The 27,735-nt window shown below is 40.2% G+C and overlaps 2 protein-coding genes across 5 annotated transcripts in view; one reads left to right on the top strand and one right to left on the bottom strand.

Annotated features, from left to right (window-relative positions):
- PALS1 (protein associated with LIN7 1, MAGUK p55 family member) overlaps positions 1–12,230 on the top strand; it is a 98,318-nt gene extending 86,088 nt beyond the window's left edge. For all 4 annotated transcript variants that reach the window (XM_054971539.1, XM_054971536.1, XM_054971537.1 and 1 more), the window contains 4 exons: positions 1,325–1,492; positions 2,391–2,593; positions 5,867–5,977; positions 8,699–12,230. In XM_054971539.1, coding sequence (XP_054827514.1) covers positions 1,325–1,492; positions 2,391–2,593; positions 5,867–5,977; positions 8,699–8,875 — 659 coding nt within the window. In that variant the 3' untranslated portion in view covers positions 8,876–12,230. The remainder of the gene's footprint in view (positions 1–1,324; positions 1,493–2,390; positions 2,594–5,866; positions 5,978–8,698) is intronic.
- A 640-nt stretch (positions 12,231–12,870) lies between these two features.
- Positions 12,871–27,302, bottom strand: ATP6V1D (ATPase H+ transporting V1 subunit D). The gene is made up of 9 exons (XM_054972891.1): positions 27,158–27,302; positions 23,454–23,571; positions 23,230–23,309; positions 21,988–22,055; positions 21,240–21,284; positions 20,643–20,746; positions 17,139–17,205; positions 15,846–15,924; positions 12,871–13,642 (listed from the first exon to the last, which is right to left on the bottom strand). The coding sequence occupies exons 1-9, from the start codon at positions 27,196–27,198 to the stop codon at positions 13,504–13,506; spliced, it is 741 nt and encodes a 246-aa protein (XP_054828866.1). The 5' UTR covers positions 27,199–27,302; the 3' UTR covers positions 12,871–13,503.
- Between the last annotated feature and the right edge of the window lie 433 nt (positions 27,303–27,735).

Raw genomic sequence — 27,735 nt, 5'->3', positions numbered from 1 at the left:
TTTTGAGATATTTTGTTGATTTGATTTGTGTGTTCCCACTGATTTGATTTTTAATTTTTGAGATGGTTTCTTTTGTATTTATATTTCCTGTTGTTTTTATTAATTTTTTAAAATTGAGGCTGTGTTTATTTGAAGATGTTTGTTGTTGTGAATCTTCCTTTATTTGTGAACTGCTGAGAGGCTGTTGGATACAAATCGAATGCCCTGAAAACTGTAAAATACATAAAACACACAAAAGGAATTTTAGGAATGTACTGATGCAGAAGGAATGATACGCCATATTTGGTAAAAGTAACTATGTTCACTAAGTAAAGAGTCCAGTAGCACCTTTAAGACTAAGTTTATTATAGTATAAGCTTTCGAGAACCACAGCTCTTTTTGTCAGGTGCCTCTTTCATGACTTTTGCAACTGATTTACATTTACATGGCCCTCACTCCCTGCACCCTCTCTGCCCTCCCCTCGCCACCTATATGTCTCTGGTCAGTTTCTTCATACCCTCCATGCATCTGACGAAAAAAGCTGTGGTTCTCAAAAGCTTATTCTACAATAAAGTTGGCTAGTCTTAAAGGTGCTACCGGACTCTTTACTATTTTGCAACTACAGACTAACATGGCTAACTCCTCTGAATCTATGTTCACTCAGTATTGGAAAATAGTAGCTAAAACACTTTCTGAGATGACAAGTTGTATGGTGCTTTAGAATTTTTTAATAGAACTGTATATTAACTTACAAAAATCATTGCCATAAGATGTGATGACTGTGGCTTGGATCCCATCTAGATTTCCATAGGTGCAAGGAGGGGGTGGTGGTTTTCACTGCTTTCCCCCATGGAGAACCTCTGATTCTCGCTGAAGCTCTTCCCAGTATCTCCTGCCCTTAGAAGCAATATTTTGGGGGTATGTTCTAAGTAGCCACAAGAAAGAGGAATCAGGAGAGATCATCCCCTCCCCTTGTACCCACAGAAATCTAGTCAGAATCCAAACCCATGGGTGTATAAAATGCCATATAAATTCAAAAGAAAAGGAAGAAAATAGTTATTGCTTAAATTAGAACCACCATCTAGATAGCGCTTATGGCCTGAAAATATAGTCTGATGTTCTCAGAGATTTAACATCAAGCTCATATGAATGTGCCTCAGACTGTTGTGTAATCCAGACATGAGAATCGTCTCAACTGAAGGTATTAGTGATTGAACCTGAGACCTTGTGCATGAAAAGCTTGTGCCCTGGGTCTAAGTCACAGTCCCTTCCTACTGGATATCATGTTAATTAATGCTTATTTTGGAAAAATATTCACATTTTATGTTGGTCTTCCTTTCTAAAGATTATGACAATGAGGAGATTTTGACTTACGAGGAAATGTCACTTTATCACCAACCAGCAAATAGGAAACGACCGATCGTCTTGATCGGACCACAGAACTGCGGCCAGAATGAACTGCGGCAGAGGCTAATGAATAATGAAGTTGATCGGTTTGCTTCTGCAGTTCCTCGTAAGTTTGACGGTTTGGTCACATTACCATTGGTCCTGTGTTCTGAAGTCAAACCTACAGCAGAGATAGGCAACCCCCAGCACACTTGTTTAGCAGCAGCATCTCAGACTATTTTGCTCAGCATGCCAGGGCAGTTCTCCGCTGCTAGGGCTCAGGTCCTCCCACCATGTCTGGCTAAGTTTCTCCCCCCACTCTCCTCCCCCGCTCTCTTTTGTTTGCTGGCACACCAACATCTGCACAGGGACTCTACAGCGTTGGGGCAGTCAGTTAGACCTGGGTCTCCTAGATCCTAATCCAGTACTTTAACCGCTACGTTGTGCAATGATGTTGCTCTACAGCCTGACCCTGTCACTTGAAATCAAGAACATGTTATAATTTAGTATGGATAGAAGCTGTTTTAGTAAATTCTTCATTAAACAAGTGTGTGTGTGCTGCTGAAACTATTGTATTTTGGAAATATTAGGCTACTTTAAAGTAAAATCCACAAGAATGTAAATTACTAACAGCTACTTGATTAAATTTTCAGTTCCACAGATGCAGTTGTCATCATTCATATGCATCAGGAGTTTCAGCTGCATATAACATTCCTTCCTTCATGTGATACATTTTTGTGCTGCTTGCCTTTGCATGACTGGACATATGTTATGCACACTAAAGAGAAAGCTATAAGTATTTCTGAGCCCAGTAGGTTTAGGGCTCGCAAGCATTTCTGGATAAACAGCTCTAAAGATTGGCATTGTTGATTTAACACAAAATATTCTGCTGAGATTTATTTTCAAGTAGCTGTTCCTTTTCCTTATAAAGACTTGCAAACTAACATAAAAATGTTTTCTGCATTGTTCTCGTCTCTAAAAATTAATAATCTTAATTTGTTTTTTTGTTGGGGGGGGGCGTTTAGATACAACACGGAATAGGAGAGACACTGAAGTAGCTGGCCGAGATTACCATTTTGTGTCACGACAAGTATTTGAGGCTGACATAGCAGCTGGGAAGTTTATTGAGCATGGTGAATTTGAGAAGAATCTGTATGGCACTAGCATAGACTCTGTCCGGCAAGTGATCAATTCTGGAAAGATATGTCTCTTAAATCTTCATACACAGGTATTGACAAAGTTGTAATTATTGCATTGCAGTAGTTCAGAATGAACATGTTGGTTAAGGATCTGCTTTATAGTACTAGTTTCCACCCACTGGTTGGCCTGTGCAGGCACACGCTGATTGTTTTTCTTTCTGGATTAAATGTATACAACCATTGTAATCCAAACCCTTATAATTTCTTCTAAACAGTCATAAAAACTTGTGCATATATTGCGCACTTCTGCTCTGCACGTGTACTGTGGCTGTATAGAGCATCAGTTATCAGAACATAAATGCTACTACTACCTCATTTTGAAACACATTTTGAAGATACTCTTTTCTGATGGGAGACTGTTCGTAACTTTTCCTGCCCATCACTGGACATAGCCCTGATCTGGATAGGCCAGGAGAGCCTGATCTCGTCAGATCTCAGAAGCTAAGCAGGGTCGGCCTTGGGTAGTAATTGGATGGGAGACCTCCAACTAAGACCACGGTTGCAGAGACAGGCAATGGCAAACCACCTCTGTTAGTTTCTTGCCATGAAAACCCCACCAGGGGTTGCCGTAAGTCAACTCTGACTTGAGGGCCGGATTTCATTCATCTCATCACTGGATTTGAGCCTGGATAACAAGCTGAAAGGCTGTGTAGAGGTGCGGCTGCTGGCTGCTATGAATTCTCTTACCATCATTGTTCAGAATAGTCAGTACTGGCCGGAGAGGTTGTGGAAGCAGGATTAAATTAACACTGGTTCATTCTGTATTCTCCAGCAGAGCTACTCCTGCTGCTATCCTGCCCCAATCCATCTTCAGCTGCTGCAGTTACCTTTGTAAAACAGCAAGCTGTTTTGCGAATCAAGTGAACTGCTTCCCACACCCCAAAGCTACAACGGATAATGAGGGTTAAGTGAAGCAACTGTCTGGTTACCAATGCCAACCCTAACAGATTTTATGTTACCTCAAAAAAAGAGGAAAAAAACAAGGATTGAGCACTAAAAAACCTTCAGAGGCTACAGCCTGATTGTAAATTATTGTGGGATAATATGCAGCCTGGAGTAATTAATTAGAACATAGTTACATAGTTAAATGTAACATTTTAATGCAGAATAGAATTTGTGTAAGGCCAGATGGAAGCCAAGGAGTAGACATAGGGCAGCAGTATGCTGCCATGTGTTACCAATGTCATCTGTGTAATTTAGTGATAGTCAAAATGGCAGGATAGGATATTACAGAGGTATTCAGTTAGCCCTGATCTTTTTGATACAGCATTGAAAATGGCTGTTCATTTCTTTATGCCTTGCCAAAGGAAAGCTGAGCACACATGAAGCTGCCTTATACTGATTCAGACCATTGGTCCGTGTTGTCTACTCAAAGTGGCAGTTGCTCTCCAGGGTCTCAGGCAGAGGTCTTTTGCATCACCTACTATCTGGTCCTTTTTAACTGGAGATGCCAGAGATTGAATCTGGAACCTTCCACTACGAGGAAAGGCTGAGGGCCTTGGGAATGTTTAGTTTGAAGAAGAGGAGGTTGAGGGGGGACATGATTGCTCTCTTTAAATATTTGAAAGGCTGTCATTTGGAGAAGAGCAAGGAGCTGTTCCAGTTGGCAGCAGAGGGTAGGACCCGAAACAATGGGCTTAAATTACATGCACAAAGGTACCGGCTGGATATTAGGAAAAACTTTTTCACGGTCAGAGTAGTTCAAAGGTGGAATCAGCTGCCTAGGGAGGTGGTGAGCTCCCCCTCACTGGCAGTTTTCAAGAAGAGACTGGATGAATACTTGTCAGAGATGCTTTAGGCTGATCCTGCACTGGGCAGGGGATTGGACTAGATGGTCTGTATGGCCCCTTCCAACTCTATGATTCTATGACTTTCAAAGCAGAGGCACTTCCACTGCAACATCCGCTCCCATGAATTAATTTATTTATTAAGTTGATCTGCATCAGGCTGATAAATCTTACCATCTCTAAAAAAGTATAATTCTGAAAAATTACTTACTGACTCTGTAAAAGCCTTTTTCTCAGCAGGGTCCATGTATTTGAAAATCTGGTTCATGTGGCATTTTGATAGGGAAACTTCATAGCCTACTGAAAATGCAAATCTTCACACCAGCCTCATCTTTGATCCAGGAAAGTCACAAAGAATTGACTTACCATTTGGTTTCTAGGGCTGCTTTCAATTTAATGAAGCAGCTGATTTACACCAATGTTGGCTATAGCAGATATATAAAGCATGAATGAAAGACATGCTTCCCTAAACTTATACTAGACATGTGTCAGGAAGCAGTGGCTGGGTACAGTTTTCCGGCATATTCCTGAGTACTTCAGGTATTTATCTCCCTTTCACACTTTGGGTATTTGCTCAGCAATCACCACCAGTGTTAATCCTTCTGCAATGTACAGCGCAAAATGGCTCCAGACCTTTCCACAGTTGTGTTAGAAACTTAGAATTTTAACTTTTCAGCAATCATTAAGAGTGTCCATGAGCCACATGTTGATAACCACTGAATTGTGCCATTGTGTGAGAAATAGAAAATTACTACAAGAACGCCCTGTAATGGTGTGCTACACTACATTCTTTTTTTCAAAAGAAGAATGTCATAGTATGGATGTGGCATTTCCAGATTTACAGTTTTGGGAATATTTTTAAATAGTTAATTCTCATAGTTCCTATTCACAGAAATATATTAAAAATGCATAATGAAAATTTTCTCTTACATAGCTTTGGTTTCTCAGGTGTGGTTCTCTCTATCCCACCAGTGTCTGTTATTATGGCATTTGGTCAGGTAGTCCAGTATTAAGAAGGCTGGTCTTGGACTTGGGTGTCCAGTTACTTAAAAATTGCATTAGAAATTGGAACCTTTCTATTAGTTCAGGAAGAATAGCCCTGTTGGATCAGACCCATGATTGATCTAGTCCTGCATCCTGTTTCACGCAGCAGCCAACTGGTTACTCTGGAGGACTAACAGGCAGGGCATAGAAGCCAAGGCCTCCCTCTGATGCTGCCTCCTAGAACTCATATTCAGAGGTTTGCATATATAGAATATTTGTATACTACTTCATGCTGTTTAAGTTGAGATCATTTTGACAGTCAGTCATGCTATCCAAAACTGGAAAGCTTTTTTTTTTCCAAATGCAAGTTTTTCTAAGACATCTTGCACTGCAGTTACCCAAGAAATTCACTATTTAATGTTGCAATGCTAAAATTATATTAGCAGTGGATAATTGATAAGAATAATGGAATTGCTTTGTGCTGTATGAATATGAATAATTTTAACTAACACAAATCATATTTCCCAACAGTCATTGAAGAGCTTACGTAATTCAGACTTGAAGCCATATATTATCTTCATTGCACCACCTTCTCAAGAGCGGCTTCGTGCGTTACTAGCCAAAGAGGGCAAAAATCCAAAGGTAATATTCATGTTGTGTAGCATTTACAATGCTGGTGGTCAGCCTTTTTGGTAAGCGTTCCAAAAGTCAAAGTATGAGAGAATTTCTCTCTAAAGCTCACTGCAATCCGTTCTCATCCCCCAGCATGAGGAGGAGCATTTTCTTCTCCTGCACTAAGCTGGAACACATAGCAGCTAATGTAAGAGAGGCAGGCAGGATTTCATGCCTGACTCTGTACTTTAACCGTATGTATGGGCATTCCTGCTCTGATCCAGGGGTGCTGTAAATGGCTGCCTGTGCCTCTTTTAGAACACATGCGGCACGTTGGCCATGCTTTTTACTATTTGTTCCTGTTTGGTTAAAAAATTTCCACCATCCTTGAACAATTTGTTTAAAGCTGCTCAAAATAAATTAATCTTTGTCAATGTAGTTCTGTGTGCTGTGTAATGTCCCACACTTTTATAAATTTTAGTATAGTCACAGGAAGTTATTTTAGCATAACATCTGGTGGCCCTGGAGGCACATGCACAACCCCATTCTTGTGATGACTCCTCAGACAAGTTCAGTAGGACTCAGGTAGGCATTGCGATGCATAGAAAATTTGCATCTACATTTGCATTAGCTTCATGCCCAAAAGGATATTTAATAATAATAACATTCGATTTATATACCGCCCTTCAGGATAACTTAATGCCCACTCAGAGTTGTTTACAAAGTATGTTGTTATTATCCCCACAACAACAAATACCCTGTGAGGTGGGTGGGGCTGAGAGAGCTCATAGAAGCTGTGACTGACCCAAGATCACCCAGCTGGCTTCAAGCGGAGGAGTGGGGAATCATACCCAGTTCTCCAGATTTGAGTCCTGGACTCTTAACCACTACACCAAACTGGCTCACCACCACTACACCAGTTTACTGGATTGGAGCACAAATAAACATTATCTATTCAGAGTTAAAGTTACAGCTGCAAATTTCAGATTTTACCACCATATCACACATGAAGCGGCCTTATACTGAATCAGACCATTGGTCCATCAAGGTCAATATTATCTACTCAGGCTGGCAAGAGCACTCCATGGTCTCAGGTAGAGAGAAGTCTTTCACATCACCTGTAGCCTGATCATTTTAATTGGAGATACCAGGGATTGAACCTGGGACCTTCTGTATGCCAAGCAGATGCTCTACCACTTTGCCACAGCCCTTCCCCTTGAAACAATTTTCTCTCCCCTTTTTATTGCACTGAATAGCTAGCCTGATTGAACTCTTGAGAAATCTGCAGACTCTTGTAAATTCATGCAAATATTTGCAATGTATTATACAGCTTTTGTGTTTGGAACAATTTCTTCCCAGTCTCTGGCCGTTTTCACACATCTCGGTATAGCACTACATTCACGGAATGAGGGCATCTTCATGGAGCAGTATGTGACATCATCATGTCACAATTCTGTTTTCGTGGCATGATGATGTCAGAAATCGAGCCGTGAAGACACCCTCATTCTGTGAGTTTAGTGCTATGCTGAGACTTGTGAAAACGACCTATGTCTGTGGGTGGCACTAGCCTGTTGTTGCTGGTTGTGTGTTTAGATCAGGGATACTCAGCTTGGAAACTGTATGTAGCTCTTTGAAATGCTCTTTATGACTCTCTGAGCACAGATCCTCAATATGGCACCTGCTCCGTGTTTCACAAAAGTAGGCAAGGTCCCCACCCAATGTAGCTTCTGGTTGGCAGGTAGTTTCCAATGGAACAGCTTCTGCTGGAGGAATGTGTAAGCTACAGGCCTTATGCCAGAGATGGAAATAAATGTGGCTGTCCATGAACCACAACGCAGGTACCAGTGGCTTAGATATTTATGTTCCATTACTTAAAATTAGTTACCCTCTTCTCTGGGATGCATTTTTTATCTAGAATGAAGATAGTATAGTGTATGTGATGGTCAAACACAGTCAGTTATATTAATATTTGCTCTTAGCTCAAAGCAGTTGTGGAAATATTGTCGAAGGCTTTCACGGCCAGAGAACAATGGTTGTTGTGGGTTTTCCAGGCTGTATCGCCGTGGTCTTGGCATTGTAGTTCCTGACGTTTTGCCAGGCATCTTTGACTGGCATCTTCAGAGGTGTAGCACTGAAAGACAGAGATCTCTCAGTGTCAAACACTGAGTTTGACATTGAGAGATCTCTGTCTTTCAGTGCTACACCTCTGAAGATGCCAGTCACAGCTGCTGGCGAAACGTCAGGAACTACAATGCCAAGACCACGGCGATACAGCCTGGAAAATCCACAACAACCATCAGTTTTGGAAACCTGCAATCTAGATTGCAAATTCACATTGACAAGAGAAGGGTGCTTTGCACTCTTGGACATCATTTTTCTTATCAAAATTGTGTCCTCTGAGTCTCTTTTCATCCCATGAGGAAAAACCAGCAGGTGTTTATACAGCTTGAGACAAAAAGCAATCTGGAGAAGATGATTTTGATGATAAAAGGTGCCCCCCTCCCCCTATGTAAACTTTCAGTATAGGGTGCAGTTTCTTGTAGTTGATTAGGCAGGAACCACAACAAAACCTCTCAAGTACAAAAATAGTCTACCATAGATAGTTTGACCTCCTGGCTTACCGTTACCATACCTTGATTTCTCCAGAACTCATTACTGTTTTGCATAATGTGCAATAGTGTTTATATGTATGATGTGTGATCCTTACATTATTACTGAAAGATAGCACATTTACTTCTGTTTCAATTTCAGCCTGAAGAACTACGAGAAATCATAGAGAAAACAAGAGAGATGGAACAAAATAATGGCCATTACTTTGATACTGCAATTGTTAACTCTGATATTGATAAAGCATATCAAGAACTACTTCGTTTAATTAACAAACTTGATACAGAACCTCAGTGGGTCCCATCCTCCTGGCTACGGTAAAAGAACAGTTGCAAGGCAAAGGAGGACTTGGCCAATAGAAGACTGACTCATCTGTGATGTTAGATAATAGGTTAAGCTCTAGCCCTCTGGGTACATGATAATCAGTGCAAAAAAATATGCAAACAGAACCGTTCTGGTGTGATTAGGATATAGGAGCTTTCACCACCTTTTGACCAGACATAGATGGTCTGGACAAGCCACTACCTTTTTAAAAATCATTTGAGTTAGCCTTTCAAGCAGCTGCTTTAAATTACATTTTCTGTTTAGAATTTTTGCATAGAACTTGGCAGTTATAGCAAGTTGTATGTGTACAATCCCTGATTGTTATAAATATTGGTTATTATTTAATACTTAACTTAATGATCTTGCAGACATGACTGTAGTTTGCAAATATAGCTTTACAGAATATTCGATAGAAGAATTAATCTGAATTCTCTCTCAATTGTCAAAGGGGAAACTTTGATCTGGAGTTGCCCTGTTAAGCTTGAATTTGTTAGATAAAACATTCCATTGTCTAATAGCACTGCAGTTTTGAACAGAAAATATGTACAATGTAAATATTTTAACCTTTTGTCTTTAGTTATTTTGTAAATCAGATTTGACAGCTTATTAAATAACCCTAAATCCTACAGGACATGAATTATATATAAGTTGATATTTTAGATGTGATATTTTTAAACTTATCGGTTGGCCGCCACTGTTATCCTACGGCACTGTAGAAAAATTTAGAAGGGAAAGGTTATATTTTTATGAAAAAAATTCTTATATGGATTTTTTAAAAAAGGATTTGCTTCCTTATAATGTAAAATGTCTTTTATAACCAAGAAAATAGACTTTGGATTGAAGAACATTAGAATATTTTCTTGTATTTTTTTACCCAGGTACAAATGTCTCATGGCTGTTTGTCATGTAGGTAGCTAATTGGAGTTAATTAAATCAGGTTATTACCCTTGATACTGTAAAACAAAAAAAGATGGTGAGAGAATGTGAAAACTCCTAAATTAGAAACTTGGTGTCTTGTCTTTTTATAGAACCAGCATCTATGTGCAATTGAAAATACCTTTAAAAGTTCCAATATTATGTCTGTTACGTTTATGAAGCATCTGCAAGCATAGCTGCTTCTTGAAATTAATTAGTTTTGTGGCTTCTTTTCTGCTGGCATCCTTGAATGTGAATATTGATAGTTTGTTTTCAGTCATAGCTTATTTTTATATGCAGTCATACACTGGAGGTTACTTCGACATATATGAATATAACTAATAGTTGTCTTTCTAGGTTTCATTTTTCTTTTTTCTGTGAAAGATTCAATGGGACAAATCTAAAGATTGATACCCTTTTCAGTGTTCACAGCTGAACATATTATTCATTGGTATAAGAAGTGTGTAAAAAATTTAGTTCTGACTTTTAATTGACTGGAAAAAAATTCACAAATGTTAAGAATCTATGTATCCACCGTGGGGGAAGAGAGAAGAGAAATTTAGAAGCACACAGAGGCTTTGCTGCTATGTACACAAATGGTCTTACAATACAAGAAGTTTATAAAGCGATTGTGAAATCATTCAAATGTGCCTGCATCCAATACAGCCTTTGGGTTAGAAATAGAAATGACAGAGAATAGGCTATGTGTCACTGAAAAGCCAGTGAGTAATAATTTGCCTAGAGTGCCAGGTGACAAGGGTTTTTTTTAATATGATTTTAGGCACCGGCATTAAGACATTGTGGGCCAGTGCAGATCTAGTAGTTCCCACTCCTTAACATGCTTTAAAATCAGAAATGACCTGAGGCTTACACATGCCTTTCCCTTCCACATCTCACACAAACTCCACTGGCACACATGTGTGCGCACACACCCTTAATGATAGTGGTTCAACCTTTCTACACCAGTTGTTATCCATGGTTAGTGCAAATCAGGGCAAGTTTAAAACTTGGCATTTGAAATTGATTACAAACATACTCTGGTGAAAGATTAATCATGATTTTAAAGTTAATGTTAGTGCAGATATGAAGAATTATGTTTAAGGGCAGTATAATTTGTGCACAGGAGGTTAAGGGAGAGAGTATGCAAGGCTGCAACCTTTCCCCAATACTTAACCGATAGGGTGGAAAAAATGCTGTATTTCTACTCCTGTTCTTGGAGTTGCTGGTGTAGGTATTGCTCATCCTCTCTAAGAGGATGATTCTGATTTATGAGACTTAAATTTATAATTACTTTGGTAGCCATGAGAAAAAATTCTGAAAACTTACTGTATTGTAAATTAGATGTGACCATTGTCATTTAACTCGATTGTAATTTATGATGAAATGCTGCAATTGGTATACCATACCATCAGTATGTTAAGCAATAAACCCCTTTTTGTTTAATTATAACCTTTTGAATTCTTGAGAGAATACAACTGAATTGAAATCAATCCATTCTTCTGCTGAAGCGTATTATGGAGAAGGATGTTTTCTTACCTTGTCACAGAAAGAAAATGTTCTTTTGTGTTTGGATAAGGGAAGAAAATGAAAAATTTGTTCCGAAGACTATAGTATTCTATTTTATATTATAAAGAGGGAGGAAAAGAGTTAGAAAAAATAATTCCTTTACTCATGGGTCCCTGTTAGCAAACCATGAATGTAATTGTGTTTAAATATGAAGAGTTAACAGAAGGGTTTTATGCCTTGACCTGTGGGTAGCCCTGGGTTGTAGCTTGTTAGATACCATATACTCTATTTTGAGATGTTAACTGCACACTAATGTAAAAATGTAAAATACTTCTCAGCTTCAAATAAACCACTATAAATTTATCTCTTAGCTTATGTCTTTCCCTCGTACCAGCAACCCAGCATGCAGGCCATCAAGCCATCAAAAGATGGCTGCAGCAGGGACACTGTAGTGTTGGTACGAAGTTAAGAGTTGCACCAGGATTACTCCATGTAATCCTGGTGCATGTCATCTGTGTTGTAGCTGTCGCAGCAACTGGTGATAGACTGCCAAAACACACAGATAGAAGCCAACTTTAGCCTCAAAAACTCCTACCATTCAGCTGCACCAGTGTTATACCATGGGCCTGATGTTCTGAAGTAAACTGTTAACAAATACTGTTGTAGCTCATTGCTCTCAAAACAATGAAAATACCAGACTGCACAGAGCATGTTGTACTTACGAAGCATTTTCTCACCATCTCTTAGCTAGCTCATAAAAGTACTTGTACCAGTATGCTTATCTAAGTATCAAAAAGTCATTTTAATAGAGGGAACTGGAAAGCCCACAGATGACAATAGAAGAACAGACTCATGTTGCTTTTGCATTCACTCAATCTAGGACTGTAAGAAGTGTAAGAATAATGATAATAAACTACTTGCTGAATTCCAAGTTCCTTCATTTGCCAAGAGTGAAAAAAACCATTCATAATGAACGTCTAATTTGATTTTTCTGCAACATGGAATCTCTTACCTACTGGAGTGATCATACTGCTTTATGTCTAGGGGCTGACTGTTAAAAAATATTTCCCATTTTTTTGAACATTAGAATTTAGTCTTGTTCAGTTGAGTGGGTTAATGTCGACTGCTCCAGTTGTTTAGTTTACTCTGCAATTTCTACACTGTTCATTAACTAGTTCAATATTTTGTCAGTCACTACTTTGTTTCCAACTACAAAGCAGCAGCAGATTTTCCCCTTCCCCATAATAACCCTGTGCAATCCTTCCTCCCAAAAGGAGCTGGGGGTCCATCGGAAAAGGGAACAGAGCACAACTCTGTTCTTTTCTCAAACAGGGCCTTATTGCTGTAACATCTTCAATGCTTTTCTTTTGCCATGGTCTAAAAACACAGCCATGATACATGCAACAGAGGCACAAGACCAAAACTGGAAGGTGCTTATCCACTATTGTGTAGGATTTACCTTTGGGCATGGTATCAGTATGTAGGATTCCCAGCCCCATGACAGCTAATGATAAGGCATAGGGAAACTCGCAGCACATTATGACAAAGAACTTGACACCAGGATTTTCCAGTTATTTCATAATTTTAAGTTACTGCTCGCTCAGATGCAAAACAAGAGTATCTGGACATTGATGCACCTACTTTGAAGACCATGATAACTATTTTTGACATAAATGAAAGACAACCTTTGTTTAGACAATTTACTGATCTTCAGAAGATGCAAATAGGCTGGCAGATACATTAAACAGAAGTAGAGCCATCTTACAAGGGAATCTGTAACAAAAAGATGCAACTACAACTTATGTCACTTAGTAAGGCTGCAAGGTTGCAACTTTTCAACTGTGAACACAAAGCAAGTGGACAAGCACTTCTGCCCACAACAATTGTAAAAAGGAGTGAGGGGAGTCTAAAAATAGCCAAAAGCACAGCAGAAGAGAAGGTTCCAATTCTTTTGTGGCTGAAGAAATGAAATGGAGACGGATAAACTGAACTGGAAATGATTCTGCTTCATGCATGTATTCAATGATCAAACATTAGCTGTTTTCCGTAACATATCTCTTGGATTAAATCCAGAATGAGTCTAGATCACAGACTAGTACACCAAATGACAAGCCACATCATAAATAAGCAGCACAGCAGGTCCAGAACTGTGTCCCAATGAATCATTGCTCTGTCTTCTCCTGAATCATCACAGATGAACACCACTATTCAAAGAGAAGATCCTCATCTTTGTCTTCAGCTAGCAAATTGGCAGGTTCTTGCTCCCCAGCAGCCCTCCGTAACGCTTGTTCTTTTTCATTCCTCTCTTTTATTATTTTCTTCTTCTCCTGGATCTTCTTTAATCTTAAAGAGTAAATTAAAAATATTGATTGTTCTGGTACATAAGCATAATTCACTACTGGCTTCCAACCATCACCAAGTTCTTGGGAAAGCTATGAGTGTAAATGATAGCATACAAAACTTAAAACATTCTTAAACTAAGTCTCAATCCATTTTATCTGCGATGCAGCAACTACATATGGAAGAATCTGAAGAGGGCATGAGAACTTCATTTTCTCCCCCCATTCTCAGACAGCATGTGCGCACATACAGGTATTGCATGGGGCATTACGGGAATGGGAAATGTGTATGTACTTCTCATCGGCAGGAAAGGCACACAGGTTTCCTATACCCCATAAGCAATCATGAGTAGTGAAGCTATAATTTCTGAAAGCCCATGACTGTCTTTCCTGTTTCTACTTAAACGTTGTTAATAATGGACCAAAACTGTAGGAACCAAGTGCTGAGACAAAACAGGAGAGTGGATGAACATTTCTTCCCCTTGCAAAAGGTCCCCCCTCCCCGCCATTTAATTGACTTTTCAAATGTACCCTCACTGCAGCAACTGACCCCCTCCAAATGTTCTTTTTGTATGTTTTCTACATCAGTTGCTATTTTTAAAAAACATCTGTCACCTTCCAAGAATCAGTGAAATCCTCACTTTATCAGATTAAGCTGAGTGAGTACTTTACTGAGAGCAAATCAGAGTACGAATATTGCCCACAACTAAGTATGGCTTCAGTAATGCCATCACCTAGCCAAATCTAATTGACTAACTGATGACCTCACTGTTTCTGGTAAGACTAGTGATTATTTAAAAATGGTACTGAAGAAACAGGTGATTGGAGTCAATGAACCAACACACAAAACTCTCTACAGTAAATTCAAACATTTATTTATTATAGTCTGCTCTCCCTGCAATCAGGCTCAGAGCAGTTCACATCAATAAACACAATATAAAAGAGAAAAACAGGTAGCATAACAATTAAAACCTACAACATTAGATTCAATAAAACAGCAACATTCATATTCCACAGATTCCTCAACATCAAAATCTTACAGGACAGGGTGGCCAGCTGCCAGGTAAATCACAGACAATTTGGTACATTATGATTCCAGTCATGCTGGGCTGAAAGGCAAGGACACTTCCAATGGCAGTAACTTTTTGGTCCTTTTCTCCAGTATAGAACTATAGAACTCTTAAGCCCTATGTACATGGTGATGCACAAGCAGGCATTTGCAGAGATACACTCTCTTGTCATGAAGGGAGGAATTTTCAGGCATCAGAGCCTCCAGGGCTACAAGGATGCACATTTTTGCCTGTATCAGACTGGCAACAGCCCAGCTGTATGCACTATCCTGTGCTGTGTGAATGCCAACTTTCACTTTTGCATTAGAACCAGTTTCAGACTTCAGACCATACTAGAATCAAGCAGCTCTAGCATATTTACCAAGCAATCCTCCACATTATTCCTTCCTACCGCTACTTACGGCTGCAACAGTTCTAGAGGATTCTGCATGTTCTCCTCTGAGCTGTTGTCTCCTCACAAAGATTTACAAGATCAATAAAGTTTCAAACCAATGTTATTTTAATAGCCTTGACAAACCAGAGCTCTTGCTCAGCATTTGTCTTTCAGTAGAACAGGTAGAAAGGAACTACTCCCTGCATGAGACATGCCAGAACTTGCCAACAACCAGTCAAAAATCAGATAATGTCTTGCTAAAAGCAGTAGTGACTTCCACTGTAGAAGAGCTATTATACCAAAAATGTAACAGGAATCATTTACATACACCAAACATACCACTTAGCTTTGCAGTGGCTCACAGGTACAAGCCTGCTACTTCTCCACAGAATCCTCCTGACATTTTCACTGATATAGGATCATGTACAGAAGCAGCACGCTGATGCAGCCAGCTATGTTTAATAATTCCCCAAACCATAAAAATGGTATTGGCTACTGCTGAGTGTCCACTCTAATATTTTGCCACATGACCCTGTACTGGGGATGGCCATGAGGGATCACTTGAAAGAGAAAAAAGCAGCCAACCAGTTCAGCAACACAACCTAGAATCCAGCAACTCTGCTACTGTAACAAATTTCACTTGTTTATGAAGGAAATGCAATTGTTAACAAACAAGCTAGACTATTAGAATTACCTATAGTAAAAAATTTAAGACTCTAGACAGCCTCAATCTTTTTGAATGAAAAGATTGCCAAGTCTCTCACCTGTAGAACTCTTCCCGCTCTCTCTCATCCAACTCGGTGATTATATAAGAAAGTGTACGTTCAATCCTGGGAATAATCACTATGGAAAAGAAATTGCTAGCAAACATTATTTATAATATAAGGAGTACAGCCATGCAAAATGTTGTTTTGCAGAGTGACAGACACAACCATGTAACATTGCTGAAAGAACAAATTTTTTGTTAAATTCCTATGCTCTCTGCACTCTGACTTAAAACAGATTTAACACAGATATGATGGTTTATCTCACTAAAATAAAACTTTTTGCTGTTAGTAGTCTAAGAACCCCTTCCTAAGCCAAGTTTAGGATAGCAACTAAACTCTACACCAGCATATCCTGAGAGTACCACCAGCAGTGAGCCCTGGCAGCATTGCACTGGCACTCACCAGTGTAGCTACTAAGCTGGCACAGAACTGTGTAGTAACAGGGGCACACCATGGATGCAACAAGACTCAAATCAGCATCTTAAACCCTTCCAGCCCCAAACATGCCCCCAACACCAGCAAAAAACCACACCACTGAAAAATTCTGGGGTAGCTAAAAAAAACAGCCAAGGGATGCCAGCTAGTGGTACTAGCATTCCACCAGCATAAGGGTCTTAGAATAGGGCTGCCTGTGATTGCATACTGTAGTTAGCCCTGTGACAATTGATATTTACACTATATGACCACATCACTGGCCACCATGTGACAAGGCAAGCTGAAAATTTTCCTCACCTTGCCGTGGCAAAATGTGAGGACAACAGAGCTGCATCCAAGCAATCAGCTGCTACATGCTTTTACCTCCCCCAAGGTGAGTGAATTGTAAATCATATTTTGATCATGGAAACAGGTTCAAAGTCCCACTGAATGGTACTTGGGACTGGAAGTCTTTAATTTAGTATAACATCTATGGAGAGAGCACTGAACTTGAATAGTCATAACAAAATCCATAAGCTACAGTTGTCCTACTTTCAAATCTCTGATTCCCTGCTCAAAGAGTAGGTTTCCCACTCATGGGTACAGCAAAAAATTTGAAAATTGGACTGTAGCATATCCTAAAATGGATGGGAAAGGGTCACTCATTCCTAACGTGAGCTCCTTTTCGGGATTTCTAACCTTTCCCAAGATCTTGCTGTCATCTGGGACCCCATTGGAGACCACAATCACTCCCTGAACTAAGGTAAGTGGATGCTGTTTCTATAGTGACCCTGTAGCTGTCCATATTTCCTGAGCCTACCTAATATCGCCAACTCAGGCAAAAGAGCATTTAAAGCAACAGCAGTGTTCACTTACCATGTTCAATAGCATTCACACGCCTATTTGTTATCTTGATGGCTTCATCCAAAGTAACAAACGAAGTCTGCAGTACAAAATGACAAATAAGCATGACACATTAGGTCTCAGGATCTCAATCCAGACTAAAGCATGTTGCTATAAATAATTGGGGGCTTTTATTACCCAAAAGATAAAGTCAAACTGGCATGATGGGAGTCTGGTCACTCAGTATTTCACAGGCAAGCTTCTCTAAAGAGAGTATTTACTAGAAGCCCAGTCTTCAAGCATACTGGCATATCCATATCAATACTAGACTTGCACTGGGTGGCACTGGATCAGGATCAAAATGGTCTCACCACATTCCCACTATCCATTTCCAGTGCTGCCTAGCACAATTAAGCTATAGCTGGGATGGAATACTGGAAGCTTTTTTAAACACTTGCATAGGTCAAAGAATCCTATAGCCTAGGCAGAAACAATGGCCTGGGAGTAGGCAGGAAGATTACTCTGCAACATGTATGTTCCTGCGAACACAGAAATGAGCAGAGTGTTGCACTAGCAGACCTTATGGATTAATGACATTAGGTTAATGCAGGAACGTAGTAAAACAAATACTTGTACAATGCCAGTCCTCTGGTCCCCAAGGGGGAAAGGATATTTCCAGGTGCTAGTAGTCCCCGACAGGATGCTAGCTTAAATTATTCCTGTTTCGGCTTTCCTTTCTCAAGGAGATTGCACGTATTTCATTATTCCTTTGCCTATGTTGCACAAGCGTAACAATAAATACACACAGAATACAATATGCAAAAAGTCCAGATTTCCTATGCTTTATCTTTCTGTACAGCATATCATATAGTTATCCCATAGAGAGTGTCCCATCCTACTTACCAGTGTGTACTCATTCAATGTCATTCAGGGAGTTCCCTCTGTTCTTTCTTCTCTGAATGGGAAGCACTCAATACCTCAAAGCTGGTTAATTAATACAGGGGACGTCCTAGCAAGGCATCAGAATACAGTTCCTTATTTATCTCCATCATGCCCTATCTGGTTGTTTTAAACTCCACATGAATTCAATACTGAATTGGAGCCCGGTACTACAGGTCTCTCTGGAGTGGGGAAACCATGTTTATACACTTTGGGTAACATGTAGAACCTGGGTATTCAGGGATACTGATTCAGGAGAGATCGGTGCAAAGCCGTTGTGATCTCTCCTCCCATCAGAACCTCATTCAATGCAACTTTAATAATGTTCATAATGTGTCTGGTGGGATCTCATGGTGTGGGGGCGTAACTGCAGTGATCATTCAACTGCTGTTTTACTTCCTGTTCGTAATCCTTGGTGTTTAATATCACAATTTAGGGGCATGTTGATACATGTAGAGTTTAAAACAACCAGACAGGGCATGATGGAGATATCAGGACATCACAAATGTGGGAGGTGCAATGTATGTGAGTTGTCAACTGATGGGAAGGTGTTTAGAATAACCAGTATAGGTAGGGAGATGCAACTGAGACAGTTCTCAACCTGTAGTACTACTAATGTGGTGTACATTATTGAGTGCTCCTGCCCTATATAGGTAGCACACGTCGGTTAATTAAGATATCTCACGTATCAGAAACAGGGTGATGGAGGCACTACATTCTGATGCCTTGCTAGGACATCCCCTGTATTAATTAACCAGCTTTGCGGTATTGAGTGCTTCCCATTCAGAGAAGAAAACAGATGGAACTCCCTGCATGACACTGAATGAGTACACACTGGTAAGTAGGATGGGACACTCTCTATTGGATAACTATATGATATACTGTACAGAAAGATAAAGCATAGGAAATCTGGACTTTTGTATAATATATTGTGTGTGTACTTATTATTGTGCTTGTGCAACATAGGCAAAGGAATCATGAAATATGTGCAATCTCCTTGAGAAAGGAAAGCCGAAACAGGAATAATTTAAGCTAGCATCCTGTCAGGGACTACTGGCACCTGGAAATATCCTTTCCCCCTTGGGGACCAGAGGACTGGCTTTGGAGACTTCCATCTCATCTCTTTAGACTTGAGGAATCTGAAAAGTATCAATATCAGTATAATTTATAGTGGATAACTTTACCTCGGCAGTTTCCAGACGGCTTACCTGCCTCCGGAACGTTGTGCTATGTTGCGGGGAAAACACGAAATATCGCGTTTTCTCGCGCGAGTTTTGCACAACATCGCGCAAAACTCCCGTGAGAAAACGCAATATTTTGCGTTTTCCCCGCAACATGGCGCGACGTTCCGGAGGCAGGTAAGCCGTCTGGAAACGGCCCTGGAGAACTTCTGCATGTGAGCACTTTGAACTGGTCTCTTAGAAGAGAATTTGCTTGCCTCTGGACTGTACATTTTCGGTGTGCCAGCTATTTTGCACTGTTCTGAATGTTTATGACTGTAGCACTTTAACTGTACTGGACCTCCTACACTGTGATTAACATTGGGGTTGTGGGTGGATGTGCCGCATACCTTGTAGAGGATTGATTAGACTAAGTTATTGCATTTGCTATATGTGAATAGTGTTAAGTACTTTATTTGCAGTATTTATTACAGGAATTTGTGTGACTTATTGTTAGTCAGGGTGGTTGTGTTTGGTTTAGTGGTTACCCCCGAGTGACTCTTTTTTGGGGGTGGGTGATTCACTGATGCCTGAAAAGATAGCCTCATCTCACTCAGGTCAGTCAGTTGTTCATGATGATGCAAATGTGCAAGAAAGAAGCTAAAACCTGCATTTTTTGGTCATTTTTACCATGTTCTTATGCTGAATCGACCAAGTACAAGAAAGTGATCGATGGATGAGATAAGGTACAATGGAAACCACTTAGAGATACTTATGTAGCTAGCTCTTAAGTTTTAGATAGGCAGTTTTTAATATTTAACAACAGTAAGGATTTCTTGTTTTAATGCCTGTTGCCTGTGTAAGAGTGCTTCATGCTTTTAGAGACACTCCTTAATTAATCAACTTATCTTTTACTAAGCTGAGTCTGGAATTCATGTTATGTGCATGGGCACACCCTAGAAACGAACCCGAGATTGGAAAGCCTGGCCTTTGGGAAAGGGAGAGCTCATAAATAACTGGAACCGCATCCTGCCTGCCTGGTTGATGGAGTGGCTATGGTCAGCGCTCGGACCTGGGAGGTGAGGTTGTGGGTGCTTGCAGTGCCTTTTAGCTACTTTTACTACTATGTGTATATTCTTCCTTCCACCATGTAAGTCAAGGAGGGATACATGAGATTCCCGAGGACATCTTCCATCCAGGCACCACCAGACCCAGAACTGCACCTCTTCAGCAAAGTTTTTGCATCATGCGCCTACTAATTAGACTGTAGGACTAACTGCAAGTGAATGGGGCACAAAATGGAACAGACAGAAGAGGTAATTAAGAACTATTAAATATTTGAAAATTACACTGTGGCACAGTTCCTTGGTTCCTGTGTTGATGCCCCACAATGCAGCAATGCCAGAAATCCTTCTGATGGTCTTGTGTTGCCACCTACCTGCAGTGAGGCCAGTTCTACAAGGAGTTCTACGGCTTTAGCATAGTTTCTTTTCAGTTTTGCCAGCTGTTCCCCACCTCTGGCTAAACCAGTCAGCTCATAACCTGAAACAATTGATCAAGTAAAAATAGCGGCCTTGTAAAAAAACACCACAGAACTAAGATCCCCAGAAGACATTACAGAGAGGAGAGTGGTTCTAAGCACAAGAGAGATGTCAAGCCACTCATTTCAGTTTTCTTTTCTAATATGGAGAACACAAGTAGAGACAAAGAATACAACCCACTGAAGTAACCAGTAAAATTTTTTACTGCTTTCAAAAACTCTGTATTGCATTTAAAAGCATCAGGTGCTCAAGGCTGGCAGTCAAATCTCAAATATCTTTTCCTGCCCGTTTTCATATGTTATGCTTTCCTCCATCTTCCAAAATCAACCCATCAGAACTGATGAATATTTACAGCATAGCTATAAAAAGTCCAAACAACAGTTTACTGTCCTTTCATGGAGCTACAATGGAAAAAATGTGGCTTCCAAGACTCTTGATTCAATATCGGTTAATAAAAACAACACAACAGAGTTCTGGAATCACTTCTTACTTACTGTCTCCTCCTTCTTGGTAATGCTCGAAAACTGGAAGGGTCACACCTGTAAAGGCCAGAAAATGCTTTACAGAAAACTCTTCCAAAGCCTCAACTCAATTCTTTCTCATGACTCTTGAAATTGGATCATTTGGGAGTTTAAACAGCTCTTCTTTTGGGCCAGGGCAAAACCTATCTGAAGCCAGAAAACTGTAAAGAATTGCTCACACAACTAAATAGAGGAACTCCACAGCAAAGGTGCAGTTCAGACCACCATGATCACTGTTAGTTGGGGCCTTCTTGAAAATCTGCAGCTATATGGACATAAGTGCAACAATTTGTTCCACATATGGTTTGTAAATAGTACAATTTTGGGAGTATTAGTTGCATAAGGAGACCCCATGGTACTAATCCATGTCCAGTTGTTTCCCATCTGCTCTGTCTGGAAGTCACTCTAGTCTGTCCCACTCATAAGAAGTGAGAGTTCTACCACATTGCAGAAACAACACGGCCACGGATTAGGAGAAAAACAGTACTTATACTGCCATCTTAAGTAGAGTTAGAACTTTCTAAGCCCAATGATTTCAACTATGCTTAGGATGGCACCGTAAGTCTCGTGAGTATATTAGACAAAAGCCAGTTCTTCACTGTATTCAAAAAGTAGTTCTATAGGGAAATATTCCTGAGTAATTTTCAGGAGAAGATATGCTCTCCTATTTTAAAACCACACTGGTTGTCCCAATGGATAAATAAGCCTATAATTTAGTTACCTGCTACATTGTCTTTCTTGGCTCGGATCTTGACTTGAGCTTTGTTCACATTCTGAATCACTGTAGTACTGCAGGAACAAAAGAATGTTCATTTTGCGATGATCAAGTAGCAGTTAAACTTTTAAAAGAATGAGTAGGAACAATGGCCAACCAATTTGCTTAACCATCATATTTAGTGCTTACAGATCAGCAAACACAATTTTAAAGAAAATCAAGCTCTGATATTAACTGTAAATTTAGAGATGCAACCAACATTTGCCTGGGGGAAAGGCTATGATGTTTTTCAAATGTTCCTAGCTGATTAGGGGTTATATTGGATCCAGCACTGCCACTAGAGAAGGAAATGCAGCTGCCAAAAAAGGCCTTCCCCCAAATCGGACTACTCTGGACATGGACCCCTATCTATAGATGTATTACTGGGTAATAGACTACTGTTGATGCAGATATGCTCCTACTCTTTAGCTTCCATGTTGTTAAAAATGTCATGCTTAATTACTTATGCTTTGTTTCAGCAATGTTTCTCTGTATCCAGACTTATGCTTTTTTTCAAATTTCTGCAACCCATAACCTATTTCACTGTTCACTGACTATCCCAACCATTGATCATATTGATGTGTACTGTGTAAACCAACTTGAGTCTCAGTGAGAAAGGCAGGCTACAAATAACAAAAATAAAATAAATATAAAATAAAGGTATAACATGTCAAAACTAACCCTGAAAAGAACAAGTAGTACCTTACAGATAACTAAAGCAAAAAAAAAGTGATTACTTCAAGAAACTTATATATATAATCCTCAGATGCATGGGAACTTCCAATACTAAAAGATGAGAGCTGTAGAGGTTAATTACCATAAACCAACTAAGTTATTGCCTTCCATTAGCCCAGTATTTCTCAGTATACTACAAAATATAACAAATGGAAGAACTGTTTTTTTAGGCATGCAACTGAGCTAACACCTCAAGCACTTTTGATATCAGCACTAAAGCTTACTGCAAGCTGTAACACAGTCAAACAAGAAGGACAGACACGTATGGTTTTAAGGTCTACTAAATTGTTGTTGGGGGTTATTCTTCCTGAAAAGGGGGTACTTTGCACATGTGCTTTCATCTAAGCGGTAGACATACTTAAACCATGTAGATCTGATGTCTTCTAATATGTCTTCTAATATTGATATAGTTCACAAGTTCACTAATTTTCCCCTCCATACAAAAGCCCCCCAAACAACGTTTATAAACCTTACCTGAAATCTCCAGCCGTGAACTTTGCCTCAGCCAGTGAGAAAGCAGCTTCTCTCATGACCTCACCCATCAACATCTTTGTCTGCAATTGCAATAAGATACCAACATGGAGGCTACAACCCATAATGGAGAAAAGTAGAGCAACACTCACTGTGACACTAATCACCAATTGTCTTATTTAATGAAACAAAAAATTTCCTATTAACGGAAACACAAATTCACTTACCTCAATAATTTTCTTTAGAATCTGCCGGAATCGCAAAGTCAGAGCATCAGACTTTTTCTTCAAGAGGTTTCGGCCTGTCTGGGCTCCTTTCAAACGGGCCTTCATGATGGTCTGAGCCCTGCCAGATTCAAAAAGAGAAAATTGATCCTATCATTTGATACAAAAAGAGACCAGAATGTTTCTGAAACGGGGAAAAGGCGTTGTGACGGGCTGCACTTTTTAAAAGCTTTGAAGTGCTGTACAAACAGCTGAAGGACTGTGAAGGGTTAATTCTTCACAGAAACACACAGCCTTGAGTGACAGGCTACTCCAAAGAATCTTATTGGGTAGCAGGAATTTTAAAACACCTCTAATGCCATTTAAGTTGTTTAAATCAGAAAGGGAGGGGGGGACATCATAAGCATATACACGAAAGCAAGAGGAATTCAACAATTTTCCTTGGATCAAAGAACCTGAGTATATACTTAACACACATGACAAGCAAAGATTTATGATGGGTCTAAAGGTTAAGTGTTTACTATAAGGTGACTGCATGCATATGGTTACACAATAAAGCAAATTCTATGCCCCTGCTCCTTCTATCTTCCAATCATTGCAGGGATGTCACAACAGTTGCCTTACCATATGTTCAGACTCTACAGACAAGCAGTTCCTCAAATAAGTGCAGTCACCTCATTCTAAGATTATAAACAGCTGCCAAGTGGTTAATGAATGTTTCTATACACTATGTACATTTGACTTAGACTGAAATCCTAAGAACACTATCTTGGAAGTAAACCCAATATGAGTCTTACTTGTTAATAGACTTGCTTAGGATTGCTCCCTCAGGCAACTTTTGACAATTTGGCATTTGTTATGTTTACCTATGAATCCTGGTGACAGCCCTGACCCTCCAAGGAAAACCTGCACTGAACCTCCATTATTAACTTAAGGCACCATTTAGATATGCTGGGCAAGAAATGTCATGACAACTTCTCAAAGAGTTACCACACAGCACCTTAAGAAACACAACTCCAACTTTTTAAAAAATATAGACAGCTTTTCCTTTCCTGTTCCAACTGGCTTGTACTACTGTTTGCTTATCTGAATCTAATTCATTTACTAGCTGGAACAAGATTCTGCAAAACTGTGTGCATGCAATAAACATGGTTCTGTTTACTATCAAGAATGTCAGGCCAGATTCAGCAAGCACAGACTCCAGGCATCCTCTCTCACTCCACTTGAGATCAAGACAGGGAATGAAGCACACAGAACTTATTAATATTTCCATTAATTTCCATTCACTTATTAAGTTTTATGTGGAAACCACCAATTTTCACTGCAATTATTTTTAAAATATTAAATTCCTTATGTGAAATTACATGGGGAGGGAGGAAGGGCAGGAGAGAGGAGAAAGAGAGAAATCACTCTAAGGACGCTCTGTCACTCCCTAGTCATGATGAAACACCCTTGTCTGCTCTTACAGTTTACTGGCTAAATAGTGTATACAAAATCACTTGAAGGTCAAAGTCTCAGTCATGAAACAATGATGATACTGCCACATTAATCAGTAAAACCAGGCTCATTTAGAAACATTAGAAGGTCACCTTCTGGTTCAACATCTCCAGCACCAAGATCTCAAACTTATGTAGACCATCTTATCGATGGATGGGGTGTCATTCAAGAAGACTGACTTCGTGTTTGCAAAATCATTCCACTTAACAACAACCTGACTAATCAAAATAAGCAAGCATCCTGCTGCCTGTATTCACCATTCTCAAGCACGATCTTCTACAGAACTAGGGAATAGCATTTGGTCCATAGAAAGATTTGGCATGGTTGTTAACAGATCAGTCCTGTACATCTAGGCATGCCCTCCAAAACCAATGGGCTATGGCACATCTCAATTTTTCTTTTTTTAAAATTATACTACTCCTTGCTATTGCCTTCAACTTGGAATTCTGTTTGAAAGCTGAACACAATTGCTTACTGTTTATTTTCAGTTTTATTTTAGAAATCCCAAGTTTTCTCACTGTGAGAAAAGTTTCAGTGAACTTATTTCTCTCTAATGCAAAAGCACCCTGACCTGGATAGTCCAGGTGAGCCTGATCTCACTGGATCTCAGAAGCTAAACAGGGTTGACCTGCTTAGCTTCTGCCTGGGGTCAACCATAAGTCAGCTATGACTTGAGGGCACTCCTCACCTTCAATGCAAATGAATTAATTTATTTCATTTATAGTCTGCTTTTCTCACTGAGGCTCAAGGTGGATTACATAGTGTGAGATTAGTACAGTCAATAGCAAGGACATTTCAATAAGCAATGCCATAGGGTAAATAAATACAAATTTACAAAGACGTAACATCAGCAAAAATCCAATACAGAGCTGAAAAATGCTGAAATAGAGCACATACAAATCTAAGACTGACATTAAACAACCTAGAACTACCCAGTAGGATCTTACTTAAAGCAGCAGATAGAAGAGCTTTGTATGTGATAGCTTTAGCACCATGGCTAAGACCCTTTCTAAGTACTTCATGTTCTGAGAGGATGACAACCCTGTTCCATAACTGTCAAAGACATCTGACTACATGACAAAGCATTTGCTGTTTTACAGTTCCTCATTTTCTTAACGCTAAAGGTTCCTCCTGCCCAAATGTATTTGCTTGACCTGTATGTTGGTACAGGAGTCAGTGTGTGTGTGAGGGGGTGCTCTCTTCTAACAGTAACAGATACATGTGCAGTTCTGAGCTCAATCAAAAGATCAACAACAAAGCAGCAAGCTGCCTACCCAGCAACACACTCATGGAGGCCTTTTCTCAATTCAATACAGGAGTCATAGGTTTCATTTAACACAACAAGACCAGAGTAACCTATACAGGTGGCTACATGAACCTATCTCCCTGATAACAAAAAGGAATTTTATTATCAGTTTATTCAACCTCTCACAAACTATAAATCAATCTTCTTGTTCTGTAATAAATTGGCTATACCCACTATTGCGATTTCAATAACTTTGCTTCATTAACACCCCCCTTTTCCTTTATAATTCATGCTATAACTGAAGTTCACAATAAGCCTCGTATCTTATCCACTCACCCAATAGTTACTATTACCTCAATTTACCAGATGGTCTGGAAAAATGAGGCAAAGCAATCCGCCCAAAGCTAGACCTTGACTGAGCTATGATTTGAATCTATAGAGCAACAAATCCTATACCCCATTCTACAACCTGCCTCGTGATGGTGATAAATACCCCTGAACTTTATTTTGCATTTACTACGCAATATTTCAAAATGTTTAGAAAGTCGTAAGATTCGCTCACACACACCACACACCTATGCGATATCTGAAGAAGGGAGCTCTGACTCACAAAAGCTTTTAACCTTGAAAATCTTGTTGGTCTCCAAGGTTCCACTGGACTAGAATCCTGCTGTTCTACTGCAGACCAGCATGGCTACCCGCCTGAAACTGCACACTCAAGCGCTAACCTCGGGCGAATAATTCAGAATAACTACCATTCACTGGTCCGTTACGGTCACTTTACAGTGCTCATCACCCTGGGCTCACAAAGAGAGCCGCCCCTATGAATGAGACCTGGCGGTGAAGAGACATCGAGGCGCCCCTAAGTGAAACTTCGCTGAGTGCCCTCAACGCCCCAAGGGCTGCCCCACCACTCAAGGTAGGGAGCCGCTGAGGACCGCGCGAAAAGAAAAGGGCCGCTCACATCCGCGAAGGGAAGATCTCAATCCTGTCCTTGCCCGACATCCTGCTGACGGCGGCGACGACTTCGGCTAAGGAACGCCGCCGCTGGTTTCCTTCCTACGGCAGAAGAGCTGGCTCGGTCACGTGCCTGACACTGGCTCCCCAAGGCCACCACCCCTACAGCGAGAAGGCGGGGCCTCCACCGGATGTTAAGCCTGCGGGCCCGTCCTCGCACTTCCCTGTCGCTATGGTCACGCTCTTTCCGGGGGAAGCGGCTGTCAATGAATAGAACGCTTGGCTGAAATGGCAGCGAGGGGAGGTCGCTTCTGCAATATCTTCTGCCGTAATAAATCCGTTGGTCTTTGAGCTGCTGCGAGACTCACTGTCATTGTGGCCGCCCGACTAACGCGACAACCTCTCTGAAATTTATCTTGGTCAAGAACTTGATTCGGCTGTTTGTGATTGTTTCTCCAGAGGGTAGCCATGTTTGCCAGTTGTAGTAAAAACAAGCAGGAGTCTTGTGCTTTCTCCTTATTCTATCATAAACTCCGCACTTTAACCCTCAGGGATGGTGGTGTTGGGAAGTGCTGTCAAGACTTA

The sequence above is a fragment of the Eublepharis macularius genome, chromosome 2 (genome assembly GCF_028583425.1).
Source record: "Eublepharis macularius isolate TG4126 chromosome 2, MPM_Emac_v1.0, whole genome shotgun sequence".
Taxonomy (NCBI): Eukaryota; Metazoa; Chordata; class Lepidosauria; order Squamata; family Eublepharidae; genus Eublepharis; species Eublepharis macularius.
This window is presented reverse-complemented; position numbering and strand designations above follow the sequence as displayed.